This window comes from Centroberyx gerrardi, chromosome 3 (assembly GCF_048128805.1).
Source record: "Centroberyx gerrardi isolate f3 chromosome 3, fCenGer3.hap1.cur.20231027, whole genome shotgun sequence".
In the NCBI taxonomy this organism is placed as follows: domain Eukaryota; kingdom Metazoa; phylum Chordata; class Actinopteri; order Beryciformes; family Berycidae; genus Centroberyx; species Centroberyx gerrardi.
The window spans coordinates 63,524-87,844 of record NC_135999.1 but is presented as its reverse complement, the minus strand read 5'-3'; the positions used below and the strand labels follow the sequence as shown (position 1 = coordinate 87,844).

Here is a 24,321-nt window from a genome sequence, read left to right as displayed (position 1 = left end):
AGTGAAAAATGTAAACTGTTAATGTTACCGGGAACACTAGCACAGAGCCCCTGATGGCCTGAAATGTAATCCTGTATAGGAATATTATATATAATACATTAATATAATATCATAATTTATTCCATATTTTTGTGGTCTTAAATGGAAATTTTATTAGCTATAGGAATATTATATATAATACACAAATATAATAATTTATTCTATATTTTTAGTGTTTTTAAATGTAAGGCAGTTACAAAACAGATTTTTCATTTTGAGGTTTGAGTCACACTTGCAGTTACATAACTTGATCAGAGGGGGCGCACTTCGAAATTCTACACACACTTGCAATTATATAAGTTGGCCAGAGAGGGCGCTGTTCTGGCTTTCTATGTTCCTTTTCAATGAAGCCAGTCAGACGCCATACGAGACTTCCAACACGCACATCTAAGTTATTTTCTTACCGTGAGATGAATTTGCTTGTAGGTCTCGTTGTACAGATGAGGTGAATGAATGTTTGAATATGTGTATATCTATGGCGGCCTTACGTCAAGTTCAAATCAAAGTAGCTTAACGTAGGTTAAAGAAAGTTATTCACATGAGTTCAAAGTATCAAAACAACAAACGGTAATAAAAGATAATAAACAAACTTAGGAGCGTGCGGTTGAAAAACTGTTTCTCTGCAGCGTCTCTTTCCTTTGTCGCACACCTGGTTCAATTAACCTCTTGCCGCACATATACTACGTCATTGGCTGGTATCAGTCTCAGCCAGTCAACTACAGCTAAAAATATGCTCATTAAATAAAATGGCTCCAACAGGCGCACTTCTTAAGACCCATACACACACACCAATAAAAATACTATCCTTCTCAGGTCCATACCAATTTTTCTACATTTCACCACCAGGCATGTTAAAATGCCATTCTCTATCTGCTGCAGTGGTCCTCCTTATTAGGACCATGATTTTGGTCCTAACTTGTCCACCAGTCCTAATATGGAAGGTGCTTTTACTGGTCGAGGTCCCAATAAGGATAGAAAAACAAGAACACACTTCTGTTGCATGGCCTAACCAACACACACACACACACACACACACACTTCTGTTGCATGGCCTAACCAACACACGCACACACACACACACACACACACACACTGCTGCTGCACGGCCTGACCAACACACACTGTGTGTTAAAAATATACTGTATCGTTCAAAAAAACTACGCATTTATTTTAGAAATGGATTTACTGCTCCATTGTTTTACAAATACAGATTAGATCCTCCCAAATGTTAATATTTAGTAAATAAAGATAGCTGATAACTTCACTAACATTCAGTACGCTCCAGATGATGAAGGATCCATAAGGCTGAGATTCAGGTCTGAGTTTCATACAGGCGAGTTTCATACATGTGAGTTTCATACAGGCGAGCTTCATACATGTGAGTTTCATACAGGCGAGCTTCATACATGTGAGTTTCATACAGGCGAACTTCATACATGTGAGTTTCATACAGGCGAGCTTCATACATGTGAGTTTCATACAGGCGAGCTTCATAGATCAAAAACATCAAACAGAACAATGTGGTTGTTGTGGGAGTTGACTGGAGCCTTTGATTTCGTCTGTGGACAGAAAACAAAGCGTCCGAGCCGCTGGGCATCAAGCTGTGAAGTTTAAATGGAGTGACGTCTGGTTTGGTTGAGTGTTGGTATCCCAACAGCGGGGGGGTGGGGCCATCTCTGGTCATCCTGCCCGGGGGGGGGGGGGGGGGGGGGGGGATCAGCCTGGCAGTCACACAGTAGGGGGCGGGGGGGGGGAATCAGCCTGGCAGTCAGACAGCAGGGATTAGAGCAGCAGAGTCTCAGGCTGCGTTCCTCCTTCATGTTCTGATCGGTTTATTCTCCTTCAGTTGGTTTGTCCAGGTGAACACTGACCTTTGAACTCTGGTGGCACCAAACAGGCAGCGACAGTCTCAGTCCTCTAACAAGAGAACTGCAACTCCAACTACAGGAATCTGCCCTGAAACACAAGGGATTATGGGTAGGCGACAGCTCTATTTCTTAAAGCTGCAATATGAAACTTTTTCCCTTTAAAAGTGCACTAACTGAACAGGATCTACTCCATCATCAGTCTGTGTTCTGGTCTAAATCCCGTTTGTCTCAAACTCTTCCTGCATTTCATTTATCAGCCTGTCCTTCACTTCCCCGCGGCACTTGGTGATACACAGCACCGTACGTCACGCGAGTGGCCACTTGCAGGGCAGGGGGGCGGAGTCAGAACGGGGGGCGGAGTCAGAGGGAGAGCAGAATATTAGAAATGGAATGCACTTGCCCTTAACCCCTTGTTCACTGACTTTAGCTGACTTTACCCTTAAATTTCCCTTTAAGCAGCTTCAAAGTTAGAAAAAGAAAAATTCCTAACTGTACAACATCTCATCTGTATTCTGAATCTGGGTTAGATACTGTATCTGTATCTGTTCGTTCCAACGCTTTCTTGAAGTTGTAGCTGCTTATATTGAATGAAATATTAAAATACAAGACGCTGATGTTTTTGTGGCTGCACCATTACATCAAATGGAAAAAATCTATATGTTTCTGTATCATTTTGTACACATTTCCCTGTAATTCAGCATGACATTTGATGTCTTTAGAAAACTTGTTATCTTGACTAGAATTTTAAATAAAGTTCTGTGGGTTTGAACAAAGCTTGGCCGTGCGACCTGCGTTTGTAATGATGGACCCAGTGGCGGGGGCGGTAGGGAAGAAGAGGTTTTAAGCAGGCCTAATAATTAGATTTATAAATTTAATAATAACCAATAAGGACCCATAATGGGCTTTACTTTCATGACAGCAATCTTTTTTTTCCAAAAGGTGGGCATCTCATTTTATTTTTTAAGAGGTTTGGTAAAGCACAGTACCATGACGTACTGGCAGAGTCAAAGTGACACGGCACAGGGAAGAAGCCAAAACCTTTAGTGGATCAATATCCATTAGATTAGTGGATCAATATCCATTAGATTTGCTTTTCTGGCCAAGAATTTGGTGCGACATTAGACGACATTACAGAACATTAGACGACATTAGATGACATTAGATGACATTAGATGACATTAGATGTATTAGACGACATTAGATGTATTAGACGACATTACAGAACATTAGACGACATTAGATGACATTGAATTGGGAACAGAGGGCACTTCCGGTTCCGGTGCCATGCTGCTAGCACGCTGTTAGCATCTTCCCGACGTCGTCCCGGAGTTTTATTCGTCTTTTTTTTTCTTATTATTCGTTTTTTCCCTCTAACCTCCTAACCTTAATTCCTCCCTTTCAACCTGTGAACTCCATCTCCCCTCTCGATTTCTGTTGGTTTATCTGTAGCAATTTTGTATCATCTGTTAGCCTTGCCTGTTTACCTAGCCGCAGCTAGTTAGCAGTTTTCGCTATTAGCCCTGTCTTGTGGGCTTATTTCCTGCTAGTTAGTAATTCCTGCTTACTTAGTTTCCGCAGCAAGCTAGCACCCTGTGCTAGATAGCCTTTTGCCTAAAGCTATTCAGTCTAGCTCTATACTATAGTGTCTGGTAGCCGTTAGCACAGCCCAGCACCCTCTAGCCTTTTACTTAACGTTACTTAGCCTAGCTTTGTATCCTAGCTTGACTAGTGTAATAGCTTCTGGTAGCCGCTAGCATAGCCTAAGCTCCTAGCCTCAGCTAAGTCTTTATTTAATCTCCTCTGCTACCCTCATCAACGTTGGTAAGTATGGCTTCCTGTTCTGTCTGTTCCTTACTTTTAGATAAGCTCACTCTATTAGAGAGTCGTGTCCGTCAGCTTGAGGATGATAGATTAGTCACGTTAGATACGACGGGCACTCCAGATAGTTTACGGTCCGGGCTGGCTAGCAGCCCTGCTAGTGTTAGCGTTAGCCAGGACTCCCCAGATAGCGTAGCCCCTTCGGCAACGGGTGATGAGTTTATCCCGGTCCCGAGGCGTCGGAGCGCCCGCATGAGCCAGCCGTCTGTTGTACGGCCCGATTTTCAACCGCCGCCCCCGGTTGAGAATCGTTTTGCTCCGCTTGGTAGTCCCTGTGGCCGGCCTGCCGCCCCGGCTCCTCGGCCCTGCTCTAAACCACGCATCTTAGTTATAGGTGACTCCATAACCCGTAACATTAGGCTAGAAGCGCCAGCCGAAATAATCTGTCTACCAGGGGCCAGAGTTCCCGACATAGAGGCTACTCTTAGGGTGCTGACAAACAGGCATAGACATGTGGATAAGGCACACAACAACCAGGCTAACCAGGCTACTCATGATAACATCGTAGTACATGTCGGCACCAACAACGCTAAAATGAAGCAGTCGGAGGTCACTAAACACAGCATAATTAGGACATGTGACCTCACCAGCAAGATGAGTCGGCATCGCTTAATTGTCTCTGGTCCCCTCCCCGTTACGCTTAATGATGATATCTACAGCAGATTAGTCGCCCTTAACCGCTGGCTGGCCAAGTATTGTGAGCAACAGGGTTTTATGTTTTTAGATAACTGGCCCTCCTTCTGGGGTAAACCTGGCATGCTTAAGACTGATGGCATACACCCTACTGGGTTGGGTGCCCACATTTTGTCTAGGAACATGGACAGGTGCTTGAGGCAGGCATGACACACTCCCCTAAAGCATGTTGGGTCGCAGGTTGTTAGACAGCCTGCTAGGATTTCACCTAGTGCGGGTTTGGAGTCTGATAGCTCAGGTAGCTTAGTGTATCCAATCTCGACTGTGTCCCGCCCTCGCCATGCCACCTTTTGCCATCGCCGAGCCAAACGTTCTCAGCATAACCTTATTCATATCAACCCTTCTGGCTGCAGCATTGACGCTACAACGAACTCTATTGCGTACTCGCAAATCAGCACTGTATCCCTTCCTCGTCTCTCCTACCGTCGTCCTCGGCCGCCACACGGAACAAAAAGTAGTAACATAATTGAGATTAAACCTATTCGCATTGCTGAGCGTCCCGAACCTACTAGCAACACAAAGCGCATATGTCTCGGATTCATCAATATCAGATCACTCGCTAACAAAGCCCTGCTGGTCAATGACTTAATTAAAGAACACAGTATTGACATAATGGGATTATGTGAAACCTGGCTAAAGCCAAATGATGCTCTTCCATTAATTGAAGCTTCCCCCTCTAACTTCACCAACTCGCATGTCGCTCGGACATCTAAGAAAGGTGGGGGCGTTGGCCTAATCTTCAATTCGAGTCTGAACCTTTCTCCAGATCTAAGTAATAAACTCTCATCTTGTGAGATGCTCACTATGCGCCCGTCCATTCCAGTTAGCATGGGCCTCAACCACTCTGGTATCCTGCCCTTCTACCTAATCATCCTTTATCGCCCTCCTGGGCCCTATTCATCTTTTTTAGAAGAATTTTCCAATTTCCTCTCTGACCTTGTAATTCGTACGGATAACATCCTAATTATCGGTGATTTCAATATTCATCTAAATTGTAAAACTAATCCACTTAGCAAAACTTTTTCGACCCTAATTGACACTTTTGGCTTTACTCAGTTGGTTCACGAACAGACCCACTCTAGCGGCAACACTCTTGATCTGGTCCTCGCTCGTGGTATTAACGTGTCAGACTTAGAAGTTTTGCCGTATCCACCGGCATTATCAGATCATTATCTCGTTAAATTTCAAATTGCTCTGCCCTGTCGGCATTCCAATCCAGTTGATACCTACAGCATCCGCCGTATTGATACTTCAACAACTACAAAACTCGCTGATCTCCTACCTAAAACTCTTGCCTCTCTCCCTGAACGAATTGGTTCCCTCGACGAGTTCACGGATAACTTCAACTCTATTCTAACTGACTCGCTTGACTCTCTTGCGCCCCTACTCATAAAAACCCGCCGTCTAAAGAAACCGTCGCCCTGGTTCACTGATGAAACTCGTGCACAAAAACAGGCGTGTAGAAAGCTAGAACGCAAATGGCGGTTATCCAAACTCGAGGTCTTTCGGCTAGCTTGGAGCGATAGCCCATTGACTTACAAGCGTACGCTCTCCGCCGCTAGGGCCTCCTACTACTCAGATCTTATTAACACTAATAAAAATAACCCAAAGTTTCTATTTGACACGGTAGCAAAACTTACTCGTAAACCCTCCCCTGTAGCGAGCTCTCAATTTACTGCAAATGACTTTCTTAATTTCTTCAATCACAAAATTGACTCTATTAGAGATGAAATTAGCAATTCTTTACCCACCGAGGGCGTTGATCCCTCTCCTAATCATGCATTAGCCGCAATAGAGACCACCGCCGTACTCTCGCAATTTGAGACTGTCTCCTTAGACACCTTCTCTAAATTAGTACTTTCCTCTAAATCCACAACCAGCTTATCTGACCCTCTTCCTGCTAAATTGGTTAAGGAACTTCTCCCAATATTAGGCCCCTCCCTACTCAATATCATTAACACCTCTCTCTCCTCTGGCATTGTGCCCTCGTCCTTCAAATCAGCCATAATTAAACCTCTGCTCAAAAAATCCAACCTTGATCCGGATGATCTTAATAACTTTAGACCAATCTCCAATCTCCCCTTCCTCTCTAAAGTCTTGGAAAGAATAGTTTCTACCCAACTAACCGACTACCTCTCGTGTAATAGTCTCTTCGAACCCTTTCAATCTGGTTTTAGGTCTCTCCATAGCACTGAGACTGCTCTCACAAAAGTGGTAAACGACCTACTCCTCGCCTCAGATTCCGATTCTTCTTCTGTTCTTATCTTACTTGATTTGAGTGCGGCATTTGATACAGTCGATCATAATATTCTCTTAAACCGCCTAGCGAGCGACGTTGGCATCCGCGACTCTGCGCTTTCCTGGCTAAATTCCTACCTATCTGACAGAACACATTGTGTCTCACATAAAAATACTATATCTGATTACTCTAAAGTTAACTTTGGCGTACCGCAGGGCTCCGTGCTCGGACCTTTGCTTTTCTCCATTTACATGCTACCTCTTGGTGAAATCTTCCGCAGTTATGGTATTAAATTTCACTGTTACGCGGACGATACTCAAATTTACATACCAATTAGACCTGACGACCGCTTACAACTTTCAAACCTAGAATTATGCCTAATCGCTGTCACCAATTGGATGTCACTAAACTTCTTGCGACTAAACGCCAACAAAACTGAGATGCTAGTTGTTGACCCAAAAACCCAACTACCTCTTGTTTCAGACCTTACTCTAAATTTTGGGGATTGCTTAATTACCCAGAGTCCCACAGTTAAAAACCTTGGCGTTACGTTCGACTCAGCTCTCTCATTTGATGCTCACATTAAGGAAATCACTAAGATAGCATTTTTCCATCTTCATAATATCTCGAAAATTCGCTCCCTACTAAACACGGCGGATGCTGAAACCTTAATACACGCTTTTGTTTCATCAAGACTCGATTATTGTAATGTTTTACTCTCTGGCCTACCTAACTGTAGTATTAAAAAACTTCAACTTGTGCAAAATGCTGCTGCCAGAATACTAACCAGAACTAGAAAATTTGACCACATTACTCCTATCCTAACCTCCCTTCACTGGCTCCCAATTCAAGCCAGATCTGACTTTAAGGTGCTTCTGTTAGCTTATAAATCGTTACATGGGCTTGCACCATCATATCTATCCGACCTCATCATCCCTTATATTCCATCTTGTGCCCTCCGTTCGCAGGACGCTGGCTACCTCATTGTCCCTAGAATCAAGAAAAAATCAGCAGGCAGTAGAGCTTTCTCCTACCGAGCTCCCTATCTCTGGAACCAGCTACCTCTCACAGTCAGGGAAGCTAATTCTGTCAAAATCTTTAAATCTAGACTCAAAACCTATCTTTTCTCGCAATCTTACGACCTACCTTAGCACCGCTGGCTTGGGCTCATCACAGTCTTCTCTCTTACCCTAGCCTAGACAGTATTTATATAGAAATTTGCCGTTGGGAACATAAGCATAGGGATGCCCTCTGGCTACACTGTGTCTAATCACTTCCTATCTGCTGTTTGTATGAGCGTGTCTGTGCCCAAATACGTCCGGGTCTTGTGCTGCTTCTGCACAGCTCTGTGTGTGTGTGTGTGTGTGTGTGCGCGGCTGGTTTTCTCCTCCCTTTCTCAGATTCCTCTGACCCTGATGGTCTTCGGTGCTGGCCTTAGTCCCATCCCTGACGCTGCTCCCACCTGGATCTCTCTCTCTCTGTATGTTCGTTGTCTTTGTGTGTACCCAGGGGCGGAAATCACGGGGGGGACAGGGGGGTCCGGACCCCCCCTTCCTGGGACTAACAGAGAGTTGTCCCCCTCAATATATCATTGTAAACATAACTATATAATTTTAAATAATATAATAATATGCATTGAAAGCACTTGTGCTAATTATAGACGCAAAACAATGCGTTTTTAAGTTTCGAAAGATTGAGTCCCTCTCTCATATGCCTCACAGTGGTTTGGTCCACTGCCTACCTGACTCCCCGAACCCCCACACACACACATTAGCCCTCGGTACGAGTGTGTGTGGAGGATCTCTGGAAGTGTGTCAGTGGTGGCTGACCTCCAGTAAGTAGCTGAGGTTAACTTAAAACAAAGGATGTGTCAGACATTTTTCTTTACTTCTACCACTCAATAGAATAAAACACATTCACAATTGTAACCAGACTACATTTTGTTCCGTTACCTCGCGGTTGAATCTCGTGCGTCAGCGTGTTGGTACGGAGCCGCGTCTCCTAATGCATGTGTGTGTATGGAGGCAGGAGGTCTGTCCACAATTAAAATCATCATAACTCGCTGAATTTTCGACCGATTTTCAAGTGGTTTGGTTTGTTACAAATGCCAGACATGTATTTATGATACAGGATAGTTGGTTAAATTAAAATGCGGGATTTCATACCAAAATACTTTATCTTTTGTAGATGGTAACAGTAATATTTCTATAATATAATATTTAAAATTAACTTACCCTATGTAATTAGGTTCTAAGTATATTATTTTTTTCTTACTGCATGTAAAATGGCTGCCACTATGTTATTTTGTTCATAATTTTGGAAATAAATGAAGACTTAATTAATAAAAAAGACATAATTACAACAAACATTATGTTAAATATAAGTAAGTTTCTGGCAGGCTTCATAGCGTTCTGGACTTTTACACATTGACAGCAAAACATTAGAGATCTGCTTTTTCGGGAAAACTAAATCTAATTAGGCATATATTAGCTTTAGTTCAGTTAATGGGTGTTGCATCTCACCTACTACTGTAAATAACCTGCATGCTGTGTGTGTGTGTGTGTGTATTTGTCAGCCAGTCAGTTAAAATGGCAGAGAAAAGAAAAACAGACATCCGATCATTTTTCAGTGCACCGAAACGCCAAGTAGAAAGACCCCAGTAATATCAAAGGCAATTTGATAAAATCTTCATAAGAAAGGAATGAAGTGCTTATGGAAATGTTTCATAATGGACCTCTATATACATTTAATACAACAGTACTTTTGGCGGCACCTTTGGTGTCCCCTTCAGGAATTGCTCTTGAGAAATTTTTCTGTTTATTGTCCCCCCCAACAGTGAAATGAAATATCCGCCCTTGTGTGTACCTGTCTCCTCCCCCTTTCTCAGACTCCGGTGCAGTGCAGTGGTCGCCAGTGCATGCCATAGTCCCATCCCTGCTGCTGCTCCCACCCGATGTGCTCTGACTCCGTGTGTTCTGTGTGCAGCTGTCTTCTCTCCCCTTCCTCAGACTCCGGTCCAGTGCTCCACCTGCCAGTGGACAGGTGTTGCTCCGGCCGGTCGTTGGCGCCGGCCTTGGTCCTGCTTCCACCCAACGTGTCTGCCTTGTGTTCTGCTGCTGCTGCTTCTCCCCTTACTCTCTCCCCCCTTCAGACTCCGGTGCAGTCCAGTGGTCGTCAGCGCCGGCCTCAGTCCCTTCCCACATCCCTGATACTGCTGCCCCCTGTGTGTCTCTGACCCTGTGTGTTCTGTTTGCAGCTGTTTCCCCCCTTCTTCTTTACGTGTGTGTGTGTCTGGGTGTGTTGTGTGTGTGTACGCGGCTTCCTCTCTCTCGTCCTCTCTGACTCCAGGTCAGTGTTCTACCTGGCAGTGACGGGTACTGCCCTGGCTCTTCGTCGTCAGTGCTGCCTTGCTCTTCCTTTCCGCTGCTCCCTCCTGGACGCTGATTTACGACTGCTGCCCTCGCTCCTTTAGTGCTGGCCTCAGCCCCCCCCCACCGCCGCATGCTCCTCCCCTTCTTTTGTCTCTCTCTGTTTTCTCTTGTCATCATTGTTGCCCATGACTCTGTCAATGTTTTGCCCGGCACCTATTGCACGCTAAGCCGTCCCGGGGGGGGATCCCTATCTGCCTCAGCCCGCCCAAGGTTTCTTCCAAATTTTCCTGGGAGTTTTTCCTTGTGTGCATTTAGGGTCTAAGGCTGGGGTGCCGGGTAGGTTAGGCTATATAGAATAGGTAGATTGTTTGTCTCGCTAAATCTGCTCCTACCTACCTTGTGTTTTTCATCATGCTGTCCTACAAAATTTTGTTTACCACTGATTGTGTTTAGTTAGACCTAGCTAGACACACTCTCTGTAAAGCCCTCTGAGACATGCTTGTGATAAAGGGCTATATAAATAAATAAACTTAACTTAACTTAACTTGACATGACATTAGATGACATGAGATGTATTAGACGACATTACAGAACATTAGACGACATTAGATGACATGAGATGTATTAGACGACATTACAGAACATTAGACGACATTAGATGACATTAGATGACATTAGACGACATTAGACAACATTACAGAACATTAGACAACATTACACAACATTACACAACATTAGACAACATTAGATGACATTAGATGACATTAGACGACATTACACAACATTACACAATATTAGATGACATTAGACGACATTACACAACATTAGACGACATTAGAGAACATTACAGAACATTAGATGACATTAGATGACATTAGATGACATTAGACGAGATTACACAACATTAGACGACATTAGAGAACATTACAGAACATTAGATGACATTAGATGACATTAGATGTATTAGACGACATTACAGAACATTAGACGACATTAGATGACATTAGACGACATTAGACAACATTACAGAACATTAGACAACATTACACAACATTACAGAACATTAGACGACATTAGATGACATTAGATGACATTAGACGACATTACACAACATTACACAATATTAGATGACATTAGACGACATTACACAACATTACACAATATTAGAAGACTTTAGACAACATTAGAAGACTTTAGACAACATTAGACGACATTAGAAGACTTTAGACAACATTAGATAACATTAGACGACATTAGATAACACTCCAGTTTACTGATGTAAAACCTGTGACTGTGTGGATTATAGCCACTCCTTCAGACTGTCCCACTATATTTATCCCAGATTAACATCAGAGTCTCTTCTGTTTCCCGGAGCTGCAGCTCCTTTCCTTCGTCTGTCAGGAGGAGGAGAAGAAGAAAATGTCTTTTTCCAACATTTCCTGGAGGAACAACAGCTTCAGTCTGTCCGGCCGCGAGCCGCCGCTGTCCGACCAGGGAGAGACCATCATCGGCGTTTACCTGCTGGTGCTGGGTGGGTGCTTTAACATTTAATATCGCATTCACATTTAATATCACATTCACATTTATTATACCATGGTCTGGGTGAATACTCGATTCTGATTGGCTGCAGGGTGTCCATTAATTCCTGATAATGGACACCTACTAAGTAGTTCCAGTGAAACTGTCTGTTCACCGTTCTAAATTAATGCGCTGGCTACGTAGTATCAGCCTGTATCTAAAATGAGTAACCATAGCAACAGGGACACAGTCAAAGCCTCCGTTTGAGCCTGATTTGTTAGTGAAAATCTTGATATTGATTTGGGGACAGTGACATGGCTGGATAGCTAGCTAGTCTTGTTGTTAAACATACTGTCAAATTATATTTACTGTTTGTCAACCGTACGCAATGTTATTGACTTTGAATCTTGCTAGCATAACGTTAGCTTTCTGCTCACAGCTGAGCCAAAGGGTTCTATGAGCTGAGCGGACAGGAAAGATCTCCCGTTGCCAAGTCGTATCTAAGGTTCGTCCTATTTACTGGAGTAGTGAACAACGCTTCCATTGCATAAGAACCTTATGGGACGGTAATGATTGTTCCAGGTATTAGTCAAACCCTCAGGTGTTACCAGGGAAACTGAGTTATGGCTTGTGAAAAACTTTAGATTTTGATTACAAAATGCATTAAATTATAAATTAATGGTCTTAATTTTTTTTTCTTTGGCAAGTGACCATGGTATAAGCGGGATAATGCCCTGGATAATGCCCCTCAGGAATTAATGGACTCCGCGGAGGCCCCGTCGTCCATTAATTCCTGATAAAGGACACCTCGTTGGGCATTATCCCTTACAAATTACATTCACATTTAATATAAAATGTATGGTGTCAAACCTAACTGGAAAAGCTGGACTTTGGCTGATAAACAGCGTTGCTTTCAGGTGCTTTTTTGTCAAAAATTAAAACCCGGAAGACAAACAAGAAACAAAGCTGGACTTTATTTAAACAAATGTTCGTTATGATGGTTAGTCCTGCTAATTAGAAATTTACATATTTAAATTTATACAATAAAGTTGCATGTGTGTTTTGTTCACTGACACAAAACTAGATTTTTCCATAATGTTGAAAAGGTTAAAGGTCATCATTGCGTCATAATTTGGAAACTTGGATAACAAAATTTTCTCCAACTTTGCAACATAATTATCTGACTTTGAGTGGCATTCATGTGAATTTTCCAAGTAGGAAAGTCATTTTTATGAAATGTGTCCGATAGTGAATGCAGAGAAAGACGTCTTGAATCAAAATGAGACAGGAAATTACTGACAGGATTACTCTCCTGTCAGCTGATTGAGATGAAAACACTCGACTCAGCTCAACGACTCAGAGATGAAAACGACTCAGCTCAATGAAATAAGAAAACAAGAAATAAATTAAATACAACTTCTCTGTGAAGTTGGACGAACAGCAGCAGATTGTTTCTTCTGAAACAGCAGCAGCAACAAAGGAAAGAAGTTACAAACCTGAAAAAACAGATATTATCCTTCATTACTGCCTTTGAATGAAAAATTTATTTACCAAAAATATTCAACAACTAAATAAATAAAATGTGCAAATAAAATAAATGTTATTGTCTGACCCTAATAGATAAACAGATAAACAGAAAGAACAAAAGAAACCAGATTGAACAGATTTTTGAATAAAGGTGAAGAAGAGTCAAAGAAGAGCAAAAGCAGAATAAAAAACAGTTAAATTCGGAATATTGCTGCGTTCACATGAAGCAAAAGAACAGGATGATGTCTCGGCGCCCAAATTCACTATAATTATTTAGGAATTTAAAATCAATCATAAAGCAAACATTTCCTCTTCTTATTTTCTTGCTGTTTACCACCTGTCGACACCAAGAAATTAGATTTCTGCTTGTAATCACTTCTTTCTATAAATTAATGTATAGAAAGAAAATCTGTAACGTTAATCTGATCAGTTTGTTTCTGCTAATCATGTAGTTAGCAGCAGTAATATCTTTTGTCAGCTAGTAGTTGATATTATAAAGATGAGACCCAACAGAAAAATTAAGTTAAAATTTAAGGTTAATGGCTTGTTTACCTCACAGCGTCTGGAAGTTTTCAGAGGTTTGGGTTAGAGAGGTTTGACACATTTATCAATCAAACGTTGCTGTGAAAACACCCGAAACATCAGCTAGTGAACCGAAACACAGATTAGTGCCAAGAGCGACAGATTCCTGGTTTGATATTTCTTCTTCTGTGGTTTTTGCTCAGGTTGGTTGTCTTGGTTCGGGAACAGCATCGTCCTGTTCGTCCTGTTCAGGCAGAGAGCGGCGCTGCAGCCCAGCGACTTCCTGACCTTTAACCTCGCTGTCTCCGACGCCAGCATCTCCGTGTTCGGATACTCCAGAGGAATCATCGAGATCTTCAACGTCTTCAAGGACAACGGATACCTGATCTCCTCCGTCTGGACCTGCCAGGTACCACAGCGCTATTATCAGTATTATTATTATTATTATTATTATTATTATTATTATCATCATTAGTAGTGCTATTAACAGTATTATTGTCTGTATTAAGGCCAGTTTAGACCAAAGATTTGCGACGAGACGAGTTGAAACTTGCAACTACTTGCAATGCGCCAGGTCTGGAACGTTCTGAAACCTGGCAGTTTACACCAATGCGACTAGACAAGAAGGTGTATCGTTTCCATAGCAACAACTCTCTGTATTTCCATTCTTACTGCCGGCTTTTCAGGCTTTTTTTGCAGCTGGATAATTTGTAGCGTCTTAACATATGAATGAGGATAGTGATAGTGAGTTACTTGCTACAGTTGCAGTTCTAGCATTGATGAAACAGTGTAAAAAAACAAGAGGGTCGAGAATTTGGAGCCGTCCATGGGTGCTTCAACAGAATACCCAGGGGCTTATGCAAATTTAATGCCGTGAACTCCCCTCTTTTGTCAATTTCTCCCGTCTATTCCCGGAGCAGTTCCATCATTTAGAGGATTTGGTGTTACCCCCTTCGCTACGAGCTGATTGGCTGTTGAAACAGGTGACGTACCTTACGTTCTAAAACCAGCCACTGGCAACTTGACAAGCTGAGTCGCAGGCAACGCCACCGGCTGGCTTGAGTTGAGCTGAGATGGCCAGTTTACACCGCTGCAACTTTTCTCTGCAACGTTCTAAAACGGTTTCGTCTCGTCGCCAATCGTTGGTCTGAACTGGCCTTTAGGGTTCAACTGATATGGATTTTGAAAGCTGACCCTAATACCAATATTTTTGTATTGAACCTGCTGATATCTAAGTTTTGTGCCGATATTCAATTTCTTTTAATGTTCCCATTTCCATGCTGTGAACGCTGTGAAACTTTGAGACAAACAGTTTTCATCTTATTCACCAAGACATTTATGCAAATCAGGTTGTGGCACAAACAGCGTCTTCATCACCAAGCGCAGATTTTTTCTTTTATTCTGATCCAAAACGCTGCATCCTTCAGTCGGAGCATTCTGATCTGATCTGGATCTCAGATGAAAACCCTCTGATCTGATCTGGATCTCAGATGAAAACCCTCTGCCATACTTTCAGAGGATTTATACACATCAATAATTTGGGGAAGTTGGTGTTGTGAACTGTTAGTGAATTGTGTAAATGGTCACAAATCTCAAAGTAAAACCATCAAATATGGGGTCCCCCAGGGATCCATTTTAGGGCCGCTCCTCTTCATTCTGTATATAAATGATTTTGTGAATTCCTCTAGCATTCTACATCAAGTATTATTTGCTGATGATACAAATTTATTTTTATCACACAAAAATCTAAATGATCTGCAAAATAATCTAAATGAGGAACTGATTAAGGTGGATACATGGTTTAAATGCAATAAATGATCCTTAAATATAAGCAAGACAAACTTCATTGTTTTTCGCTCCAATAGAAATCGAAATAATGTTGAACATGTTTTTATCTAAATAAACGGTCGGGTTATTGAGAGAGTGAAGTCCACCAAATTCCTCAGGGTTCATATTGATGAATTTCTAAACTTTAAGGGCCATATTGATGAATTATAAATGATAAAAATTGTCCAAATATGTTGGTTTATTTTTCAAGTTGAGAATTTTTCGTCCACTTGAAGCACTTCTAACCTTATATCAGTCTTTATTTGAGCCTCATATAAATTACTGTAATGTTATATGGTGCAATACTTTTCCTAGATCTCTTGAGAAACTACAGATTTTACAGAAGAAAGTTATATGTGCCGTATCATGGTCCAAGGTAAATGCTCCCACTGACCCTCTTTTCCACAGCTACAGTCTTCTGAAGCTTACTGAATGTAATATCTTTCACAATGCTTGTATAATGTATAATGTTGTATATATGCTCAATGACAGACTTTGTGACCTTATTCAGACTTACCTTCCCTTGCATACATATAAGACTAGAAAAAAGCATCTTATAAAGGGTAAGAAACGTAAACCTAAATGTACGAGCTTTAGTGTGGTTTGCAGAGGTCCACAGGTGTGGAATGAGCTTGATAACACTATAAAAAAGGCAGCAGTTGCTGCTAAAATACATTTAAACTTGAATACCCTGAACGGTGGTGGACTTCTAAACTAGTTACTCTACTCTAAAATCCATTCAAATTGTACTGTTATTTCCACTTGCCATATGTCTCTACTTCGTGTATCTTACCTATTTAATCAATGTTTAGACTGATGGAATAAATGTCTTGGGACCATTTAGTAGTACTTTTTAGGGTCTTAGGTTAGTCTTCGGTGTTTTCTAGGTTGTAAATGTTACTGTATAATACATGCACTTTTTCAAATCTAGACGTGTTAGTAAACATATATTTTAAATACTATCTGCTTAGTGTCTGGGCCCCTATTCTCAAGCTTCAGATAGCTTATCAGGGTGTCCCATTTCACATATCTCCATTATGTCTCATATGATTGTACTTGTATTTTAACTGATTTGTGAATAAACTGAACTGAACTGAATAATTTGGGGAAGTTGGTGTTGAGAACTGTTAGTGAATTGGGCAAAATCTTGATTTGCATGGACTCGTATAAGTAAATATATGTGCAAAGTCATGAGATTTGTACCTAATTTACATAAGTAAGACCATGACAGGAGCAGATTTATGTTCTGACCAGTCAGCCAGCTGGTGAATATCATGACTGTCTGATTTGACCATTTTCTATCTATTTACTGTAATTTAGACCAAACCTGCAGTGGATCAGTGTCTAACAGACTGTTGATAGAAACACATTTGTTTTGTGGGAATCGAACTTGCGGCCTTTCTGTTATGGCATGGTCCCAGCGACATGATGGAGTTTATTTGATATATTAGGTGTGATGAATGAGTTTTTTACTTGCTTAGCGAAGACTTGATTAGCATGTATGCATGTTTCTACTGGTTTCTACTGGAGCTGACCAGTCCAACACAGTCTTCTACTGGTTTCTACTGGTTTCTACTGGGAGCTGACAGTACAACACAGTCTTCTACTGGTTTCTACTGGGAGCTGACCAGTCCAACACAGTCTTCTACTGGTTTCTACTGGTTTCTACTGGGAGCTGACCAGTCCAACACAGTCTTCTACTGGTTTCTACTGGATTCTACTGGGATCTGACAGTACAACAGTCTTCTACTGGTTTCTACTGGATTCTACTGGGATCTGACAGTACAACAGTCTTCTACTGGTTTCTACTGGAAGCTGACAGTACAACACAGTCTCTACTGGTTTCTACTGGAAGCTGACAGTACAACACAGTCTCTACTGGTTTCTACTGGAAGCTGACAGTACAACACAGTCTCTACTGGTTTCCACCGAGGATTTGAACCAACAACCCTCTGGTCATGAACCTTCTTCCTCTGCTGATCTTTCCTCCAGCCTGAGTTTGATTTTCTTCTTCTTCTGTTGAAGAAACACATTGGAACTGACTGAACTTCTATTGGACAGAAATGTATTGAAAATGTTCAGAGTCTGACCAGCAGAACTAAATGTTGTTTGTCCTGCAGGTCGACGGCTTCTTCACCCTGCTGTTCGGTCTGAGCAGCATCAACACTCTGACTGTCATCAGCATCACCCGCTACATCAAAGGCTGTCACCCCAGCAGAGGTAACATCATCATCACCTGCAAAACATGAAGAGATCTTCATCAGTACTGTCCTGATGAAAGACTGGGGGGGGGGTTAAGATCAAAGGCTTTTTTATCTGGTTGTTGGAAAGAAGCAAACATACTCGTCAATGCAGCGGTCTTTATGATAGATGAAAGTCTATGAACATGATAGATTTACGATCAGGTAATACTGAAAATCTAACTCAAAGGAATAGTTCCCAAAAATGAAAACTGAGTCATTATCTTCTGAATAAAGTTTATCTGTCTGGCCTCTCCCAGCCATCAGTTCCATGTCGGCTTCTGCAGAACAACAGAACAGGAACCGGTTCTTCAGAGTTCCAAAAAGGACAAAAAATGAACATGAAATAAAAACAGCTCATGCAGCAGAATCCAAGTGTTGAAGTGTCCTGGACATACAAACATCAGAATCAGAATCAGATTTATTGCCAGGTACATTTACACATATGAGGAATTTGATCTGGTGAGATTGCAGCGAAAGAAATAAAGATAGTAAATAAAATAAACACACAAACATACAAACACACAAACATACAAACACACAAACACACAAACATACAAACACACAAACACACAAACACACAAACATACAAACATATAAACACAAACACACAAACACACAAACACACAAACATACAAACACACAAACATACAAACATACAAACACACAAACATACAAACATACAAACTTCACCTGTGTTTCAACTGACAGGCTGAATAAATAATGTCAACGTTTTCATTTTTGGGTGAACTATTCCTTTAAGTGTGTTTTGAGGATTATAAACGTGTAATGCTGATTCCTGTTTACAGCGAACGCCATGCGACAGAAAACATCCAGTCTCTGCTTTGAAGTTCTTTAAGGGCCGTTTCATTTCAGGATGTGATGTCAGACGTGACTTCACATCCTGTAATATAGAAGCGCTCTCTTCAGTTCAGTACATAAAGGAATTTGTCTTGACACACAAATACAGAACTAACAACAGACAGACTGGACACACAGTGTAGATACACAACAGACAGACTGGACACTGTGTAGATACACAACAGACAGACTGGACACACAGCTTGGTGCAGTGTGGAGCGGGTGTATTGGAGTTAATGGGAGTCCGGTGGAACATGGCAGCAGTGCACAGTAAGGTCGTTAATATGATGAATGTGTCTCCCAGCGCACCACATCACCAACAGGACCGTCTCCATCTGCCTGCTGCTCATCTGGGGTGGAGCGGCATTCTGGTCCGGGGCGCCGCTGCTGGGCTGGGGCAGCTACACCGGTAGGACAAGTCTTCTTCTGTGGTTTTACTTTTGCTCCATTAAGATAATTCTATACATTTACTGATCTCAGGATCACAAACTATTAGCATTATGTGTCACTGCTGTCATGGTGAATAATATAAGTTTGGTGTTTTTCTTCATTTGAATTGAAAGCTCATAGTCATTCATGTGTTCGGTGAGTTTCATGTTAAAAGACCCATTGTATTGAATTTCAAACACACCAGTGAGAAAGTGAGTGAATCTTTTTTTTGTCTGACATTAGCTCTGTGTTTTCACACAAACCAGCAGTTTCTCCTGAATTTATTTTGTTGTTTTCTCTCCAGATCGCGGATATGGAACCTGTGAGATTGACTGGGCCAAAGCCAACTACTCCTCCATCTACAAGTCCTACATCATCTCCATCCTCATCTTCTGCTTCTTCATCCCTGTGCTGATCATGCTGTTCTGCTACGTCTCCATCATCAACACCGTGAAGAGAGGCAACGCCTTGTCGGCAGAGGGCGACCTGACCGACCGGCAGAGGAAGATCGAGAGAGACGTCACCGTGGTGAGTAGAGTAGAACTAAAGCTGAACTGAAGCTTAACTAAAGCTGAACTGAAGCTGAACTAAAGCTGAACTAAAGCTGAACTTTAATGAAGTGAAAGAATTGTAGCGGTACTCCAGAATTCTTTATAATCTTAAAAAAACAATGTTTCAACAGCAAAACAACTATATAATATAATATAATATAATATAATATAATATAATACACCTTTACTCTGATTCTTTGTTCCTGGTGGCCAGCACCACTAACACTGGTGTGCATTTCAATCTCTTTTCAGGAAGCTGTTAAAACGCATTAAATAAAAATCACCATGGATACTGTTGTCCTTTAGCAGCACTGAGCTGCTCTTCATGTTCCATGTTGTGTTGCTGCTGTTTTAGAACAGCGATCGGCTGGAGCAGCTTGAGGCGGTTAGTTTCAGTTTGTTTAGTGATTCACTTCTTGGTTAAATGATAAAAGAGCGGACTTCCTCGTCTCTGCAGGTTTCCATAGTGATCTGCACCGCCTTCATCCTGGCCTGGTCTCCGTACGCTGTGGTGTCCATGTGGTCCGCCTGGGGCTTCCAGGTTCCCAGCCTCACCAGCATCTTCACCCGCCTCTTCGCCAAGTCCGCCAGCTTTTACAACCCGCTCATCTACTTCGGCCTGAGCTCCAAGTTCCGCAAAGACGTCGCCATTTTACTGCCCTGCACCCGCGAGGCTAAAGACACAGTGAAACTCAAGCGTTTCAAGCCAAAGGCTGATGGCCACGCCCACGGGCACGCCCCCGCCCCCGCCCACGGCCGGCCCGGCGCAGGAGGCAGCAGCGGACCCAAGGCTCCTCTGATCCAGATGGAGAAGAGGTACGCTCCTGGGAAGCGGCCCCATCCAGCCCCCAGCCCCGACTCTGGGATGGGCAGCCCCCCCTGCAGCCCCCCCCCTGCTAACAAACAGCTGTTCTACATCGAAGTGCCCAAACCGTCCGACACCGGGCCGGAGTTTGAATGTGACAGACTCTAAAGAACTTCTTTGTTTTACTTATTATATGACAATTAAAGATAAGAGTTTGTGCTTTCTGTTGCAGAAATGGATAAACAATTTGTTCAAAATGGATGCTTTTATTGTGGTGTTAAAAAAATAGATGCCTCACAAAGAAGTGATCTTCTGATACTCAGAAGAGTTCTGAGTATCAGAGTATTGCCAACTGTCAACTCTCTTCAAAGGAAAACAAAAGTCACAAGATGTGACATCATACATCAATTTTCATATGAATATACACTTTATTTGGAAAGTCTGATACTCTGCTGATACTCAATCAGGTGACTATAATGTGTCAGTAAAAAGTTTAGGTGATACAACAGTGTGAACAGTGATCTAGATATTCAGGGTTAGGGTTCATGTCAGAGTTCGGGTCTTCTGTAAGATCGAGATCATTAAGGATTTGCAGTAGATAATGTGTGGACTACCTGAGGAAAATCAGCTGGACACTGGTGTTGTCTTGGGGAATTTTAAAGATTTTTTTAGAGCTCTTTGATAAACTGAGAAAGCTGAATAAAGACAGTAGAACCCAGTAGAACTCTGGGTAAATGATAATGTACATGAAGATGTTAGGAATAGAAATGAGCAATATTCTAAGTTCAGAAAAAACAGAGATGATCAGAGTTGGGGAGATTACAGAAAATCAAGGAATGAGTAGAATTGATTACACAGAAAAGACAATTTTAATGAGAAGATGAGGGAATATGCAAATGAGTCCAAAATGCTTTAACAGGTTAAAAACAAAAACATGTAACAGCAGCCTTTGGGAACAAGATTTCATCAAATAGGAAGGAGGTGACAAATATTCTTAATGATGATCAGGGCAATGAAGACTCACATCATCAGTTTTACTCTCATGAAGGTTTTGGAGCCGATGACTTTTCTTTGATACCAGTTTCTGAGGAAACTGAGCTGGAGAAGCTGAACAAGCTCAACTGGTTTTGATAAAATCCCAGCTAGATTTCTTAAGGAGGCAGCTGAATTTATCACTCCATGCATTACCATTATCATTAATTTGTCCATCAGAGGGAAAAATTCCCACATGATCTTTAGTCTGCCAGGATCTTTCCACTGTTTAAGAAAGGAAACAGTCTTGATCAAGACCAGATTCTATTTTGTGATCACACACAGCTGTGTATGAATTTCTGTCAGGCTTTCGAAAATTTCACTGTACTGACACCTGCCTTCAAAACTTGATGGATTTTATTAGAAAGGAGGTAGATGAGGGAAAATAGAATGCAAGTTGTGGATATTGGGGGACTCTATATAGAATGTGGGGTTCCACAAGGCAGTGTATTGGGTCCATTATTCCTTGTATGTAAATGGTCTGAAGGCTACTTGTTCTTGTGATCTCTCTTTACATGCAGACTCAGCATTAATGGTTTCTCATAAGGATCAAAGTAAAGGTGAAAATTTACTGATCTACTCAATATCAGCAGATGAATGTCAGATAATTGGTTTTCACTGCATATTGGAAAAACAGAATCAATACTGTTTGGCACGAGGATGAAACTGGCTTTGAAGTTAAAGTTGGTGAATCCTGTGAAGGACAAATACTTGGGATGTGTGTTGGAGAGCCATATGTGAGGGAAAGGTTGGGACCGAACAACGCAAAATAATATAGCAAAATATAGCAAATTTGATTATTAGCCAAAACATTTTATGGTGTAAGGTAGACATACCATGAGCTATCAGTTTGTGAAACAACTCTATTTGTTCCTGTAGAACATTTCAACTTTGTTTTACAGAAATCGTGTTTTATTCCTTGGTTTCTTGTGAAATACGACACAACCCGCAAGCTTTAGCGAGTTCCTTAGAAACCAGAGAAATGTTCACGTTGGTAGGCAGACTGGAGCAAAGTAACATTAGTCAACTAGCAACCTGAGCCGCTCCATGAAAATCATTACAAATCAGTAAACAATATTATACTATAATATTATATCACTATTTAGTATCACTTTTGAAAATGAGGCAAGGCGAACTGATGACATCACTCATAATGCTGTATGGGATGAGTAGGAAACTTTATGTACAGTCTTTTACCCAGGACCTGTTTGTTTTTCACATTTTCTGAATCTATTGTGATTCAGATGGAAGCTTGTTGTTTCAGTTCAAAGCTTAAAACTCTTTAAGAACATGAAAGGAACAAAGGAACCAGGGAGTCTGGTCCGTATGTGATCCACAGAAATATCGTCAGAGTGAGCGCTTGCTGCTTCCTCCTCTCTGTCCTGAAGTGGGTCAGCATCAGTCTGAATGGCCTTCTTCTACCAGACTGACTTAAAGTGATGATTATACTTGAAATTTAGTATTGTGTTATGGATGTTTTTGTATTTAAAGCATTAATTCATGTGTATTTGACGTGATGAGTTGTTTTTTTTATTGCAAATGATTTGTGTGTACATATGTGAATAAACAGATGTGTACTCAAAAATATTTTCCTCACTCAAAATACTTTTATGACAGACATCATAATACTGCAAAATATAAATTTCACAATACTTAGGATAAGTTTAGAAAAACCTTTCCAATGTATGAAAAAACTGGCCAAAAATGTAAAAAAGAAAAAGTTTAAGTCTATAAGTCTATAAAAGTCTATAAAAGTCTCTATAAGTCTCTATAAATCTATAAAAGTCTATAAAAGTCTCCCCCCCCCCCCCCCAGATACACAAATTGATGGACACATCTCCGCATGTCTCAAAGACATCAGTGCTTGGATGTCTGTTCTCCACCTCAAGCTCAATCTTAAAAAGACAGAGCTGCTCTTTCTCCCAGGGACAGATTGCCCTCTCACAGACCTCCATCTCCATTGACAACACTGTGTTTCCCTCTCAGACTGCCAAGAACCTCGGGGTGATCCTGGACCACCAGCTGTCCTACCGCTCTGCCGACATTGCAGCAACGACCCGCTCCTGTAGGTTCTCCCTCTACAACATCCGCAATATTTGCCCGTTCCTTACAAGGGAAGCGTCTCAGCTCCTGGTCCAAGTTCTTGTCATCTCCCGCATGGACTACTGCAACGTTCTTCTGGCCAGGTGACCTCTGCCATCAGACCTTTACAGCCAATCAGAATGCTGCAGCCCGTCTGGTGTTCAACCAACCAAAATTCTCTGACATCACTCCCTTCTTCCGGTCGCTTCACTGGCTTCCCATCTCTGCTGCATCAAATTCAAGGGTTAGGTGAAGAAGAAGTTTGGTTTCGTCTCCATAGGAGACGAAACTAAATGCACTGGCCATCACTGTGAGTCCCTGAGACCGATCAAGCCCCCCACCTGAGCCTAACCCCCCATCCGATTTCGTAGTGGTGGTGTGGGGTGTGGGGTGTTTTGTTCCATCAGTTTGATGCTGAAAAATTCCCCGTAGCCCGTGTGGGCCTGGGGTCAAACATAGGGGTGGGGTGCAGGCCCCTGGGGTCAAACATAGGGGTGGGGTGCAGGCCCCTAAAGGTCAGGAGCAGGGGTCAGAAATTGCCCACTGCTCTCCTGGATTTTTGGGGTCAAAAGTGTGGGTCAAATTGTGATCCCATGAAGGTTGGGGGCAGGGGTGGGGGTCAAAGGTTGGGGTTAGGGATAGGTAAAGGGTGGGGTTGAGGTTAGGGTTAGGGTTAGGGTTAGGTGAAGGAGAAGTTTGGTTTCGTCTCCGTAGGAGACGAAACTGAATGCACTGGCCATCACTGTGAGTCCCTGAGACCGATCAAGCCCCCCACCTGAGCCTAACCCCCCATCCGATTTCGTAGTGGTGGTGTGGGGTGTGGGGTGTTTTGTTCCATC

At 42.1% G+C, this 24,321-nt stretch overlaps 1 protein-coding gene across 1 annotated transcript; it reads left to right on the top strand.

Annotated features, from left to right (window-relative positions):
* Positions 1 to 3,939: 3,939 nt before the first annotated feature.
* On the top strand, positions 3,940 to 20,536 carry LOC139929839 (opsin-5-like). Its single transcript, XM_078282712.1, has 7 exons — positions 3,940 to 3,974; positions 11,525 to 11,619; positions 13,859 to 14,064; positions 17,603 to 17,702; positions 18,888 to 18,992; positions 19,317 to 19,540; positions 20,021 to 20,536. Exons 1-7 carry the CDS (start codon positions 3,940 to 3,942, stop codon positions 20,534 to 20,536), a joined length of 1,281 nt encoding a protein of 426 aa, XP_078138838.1.
* Positions 20,537 to 24,321: the final 3,785 nt, after the last annotated feature.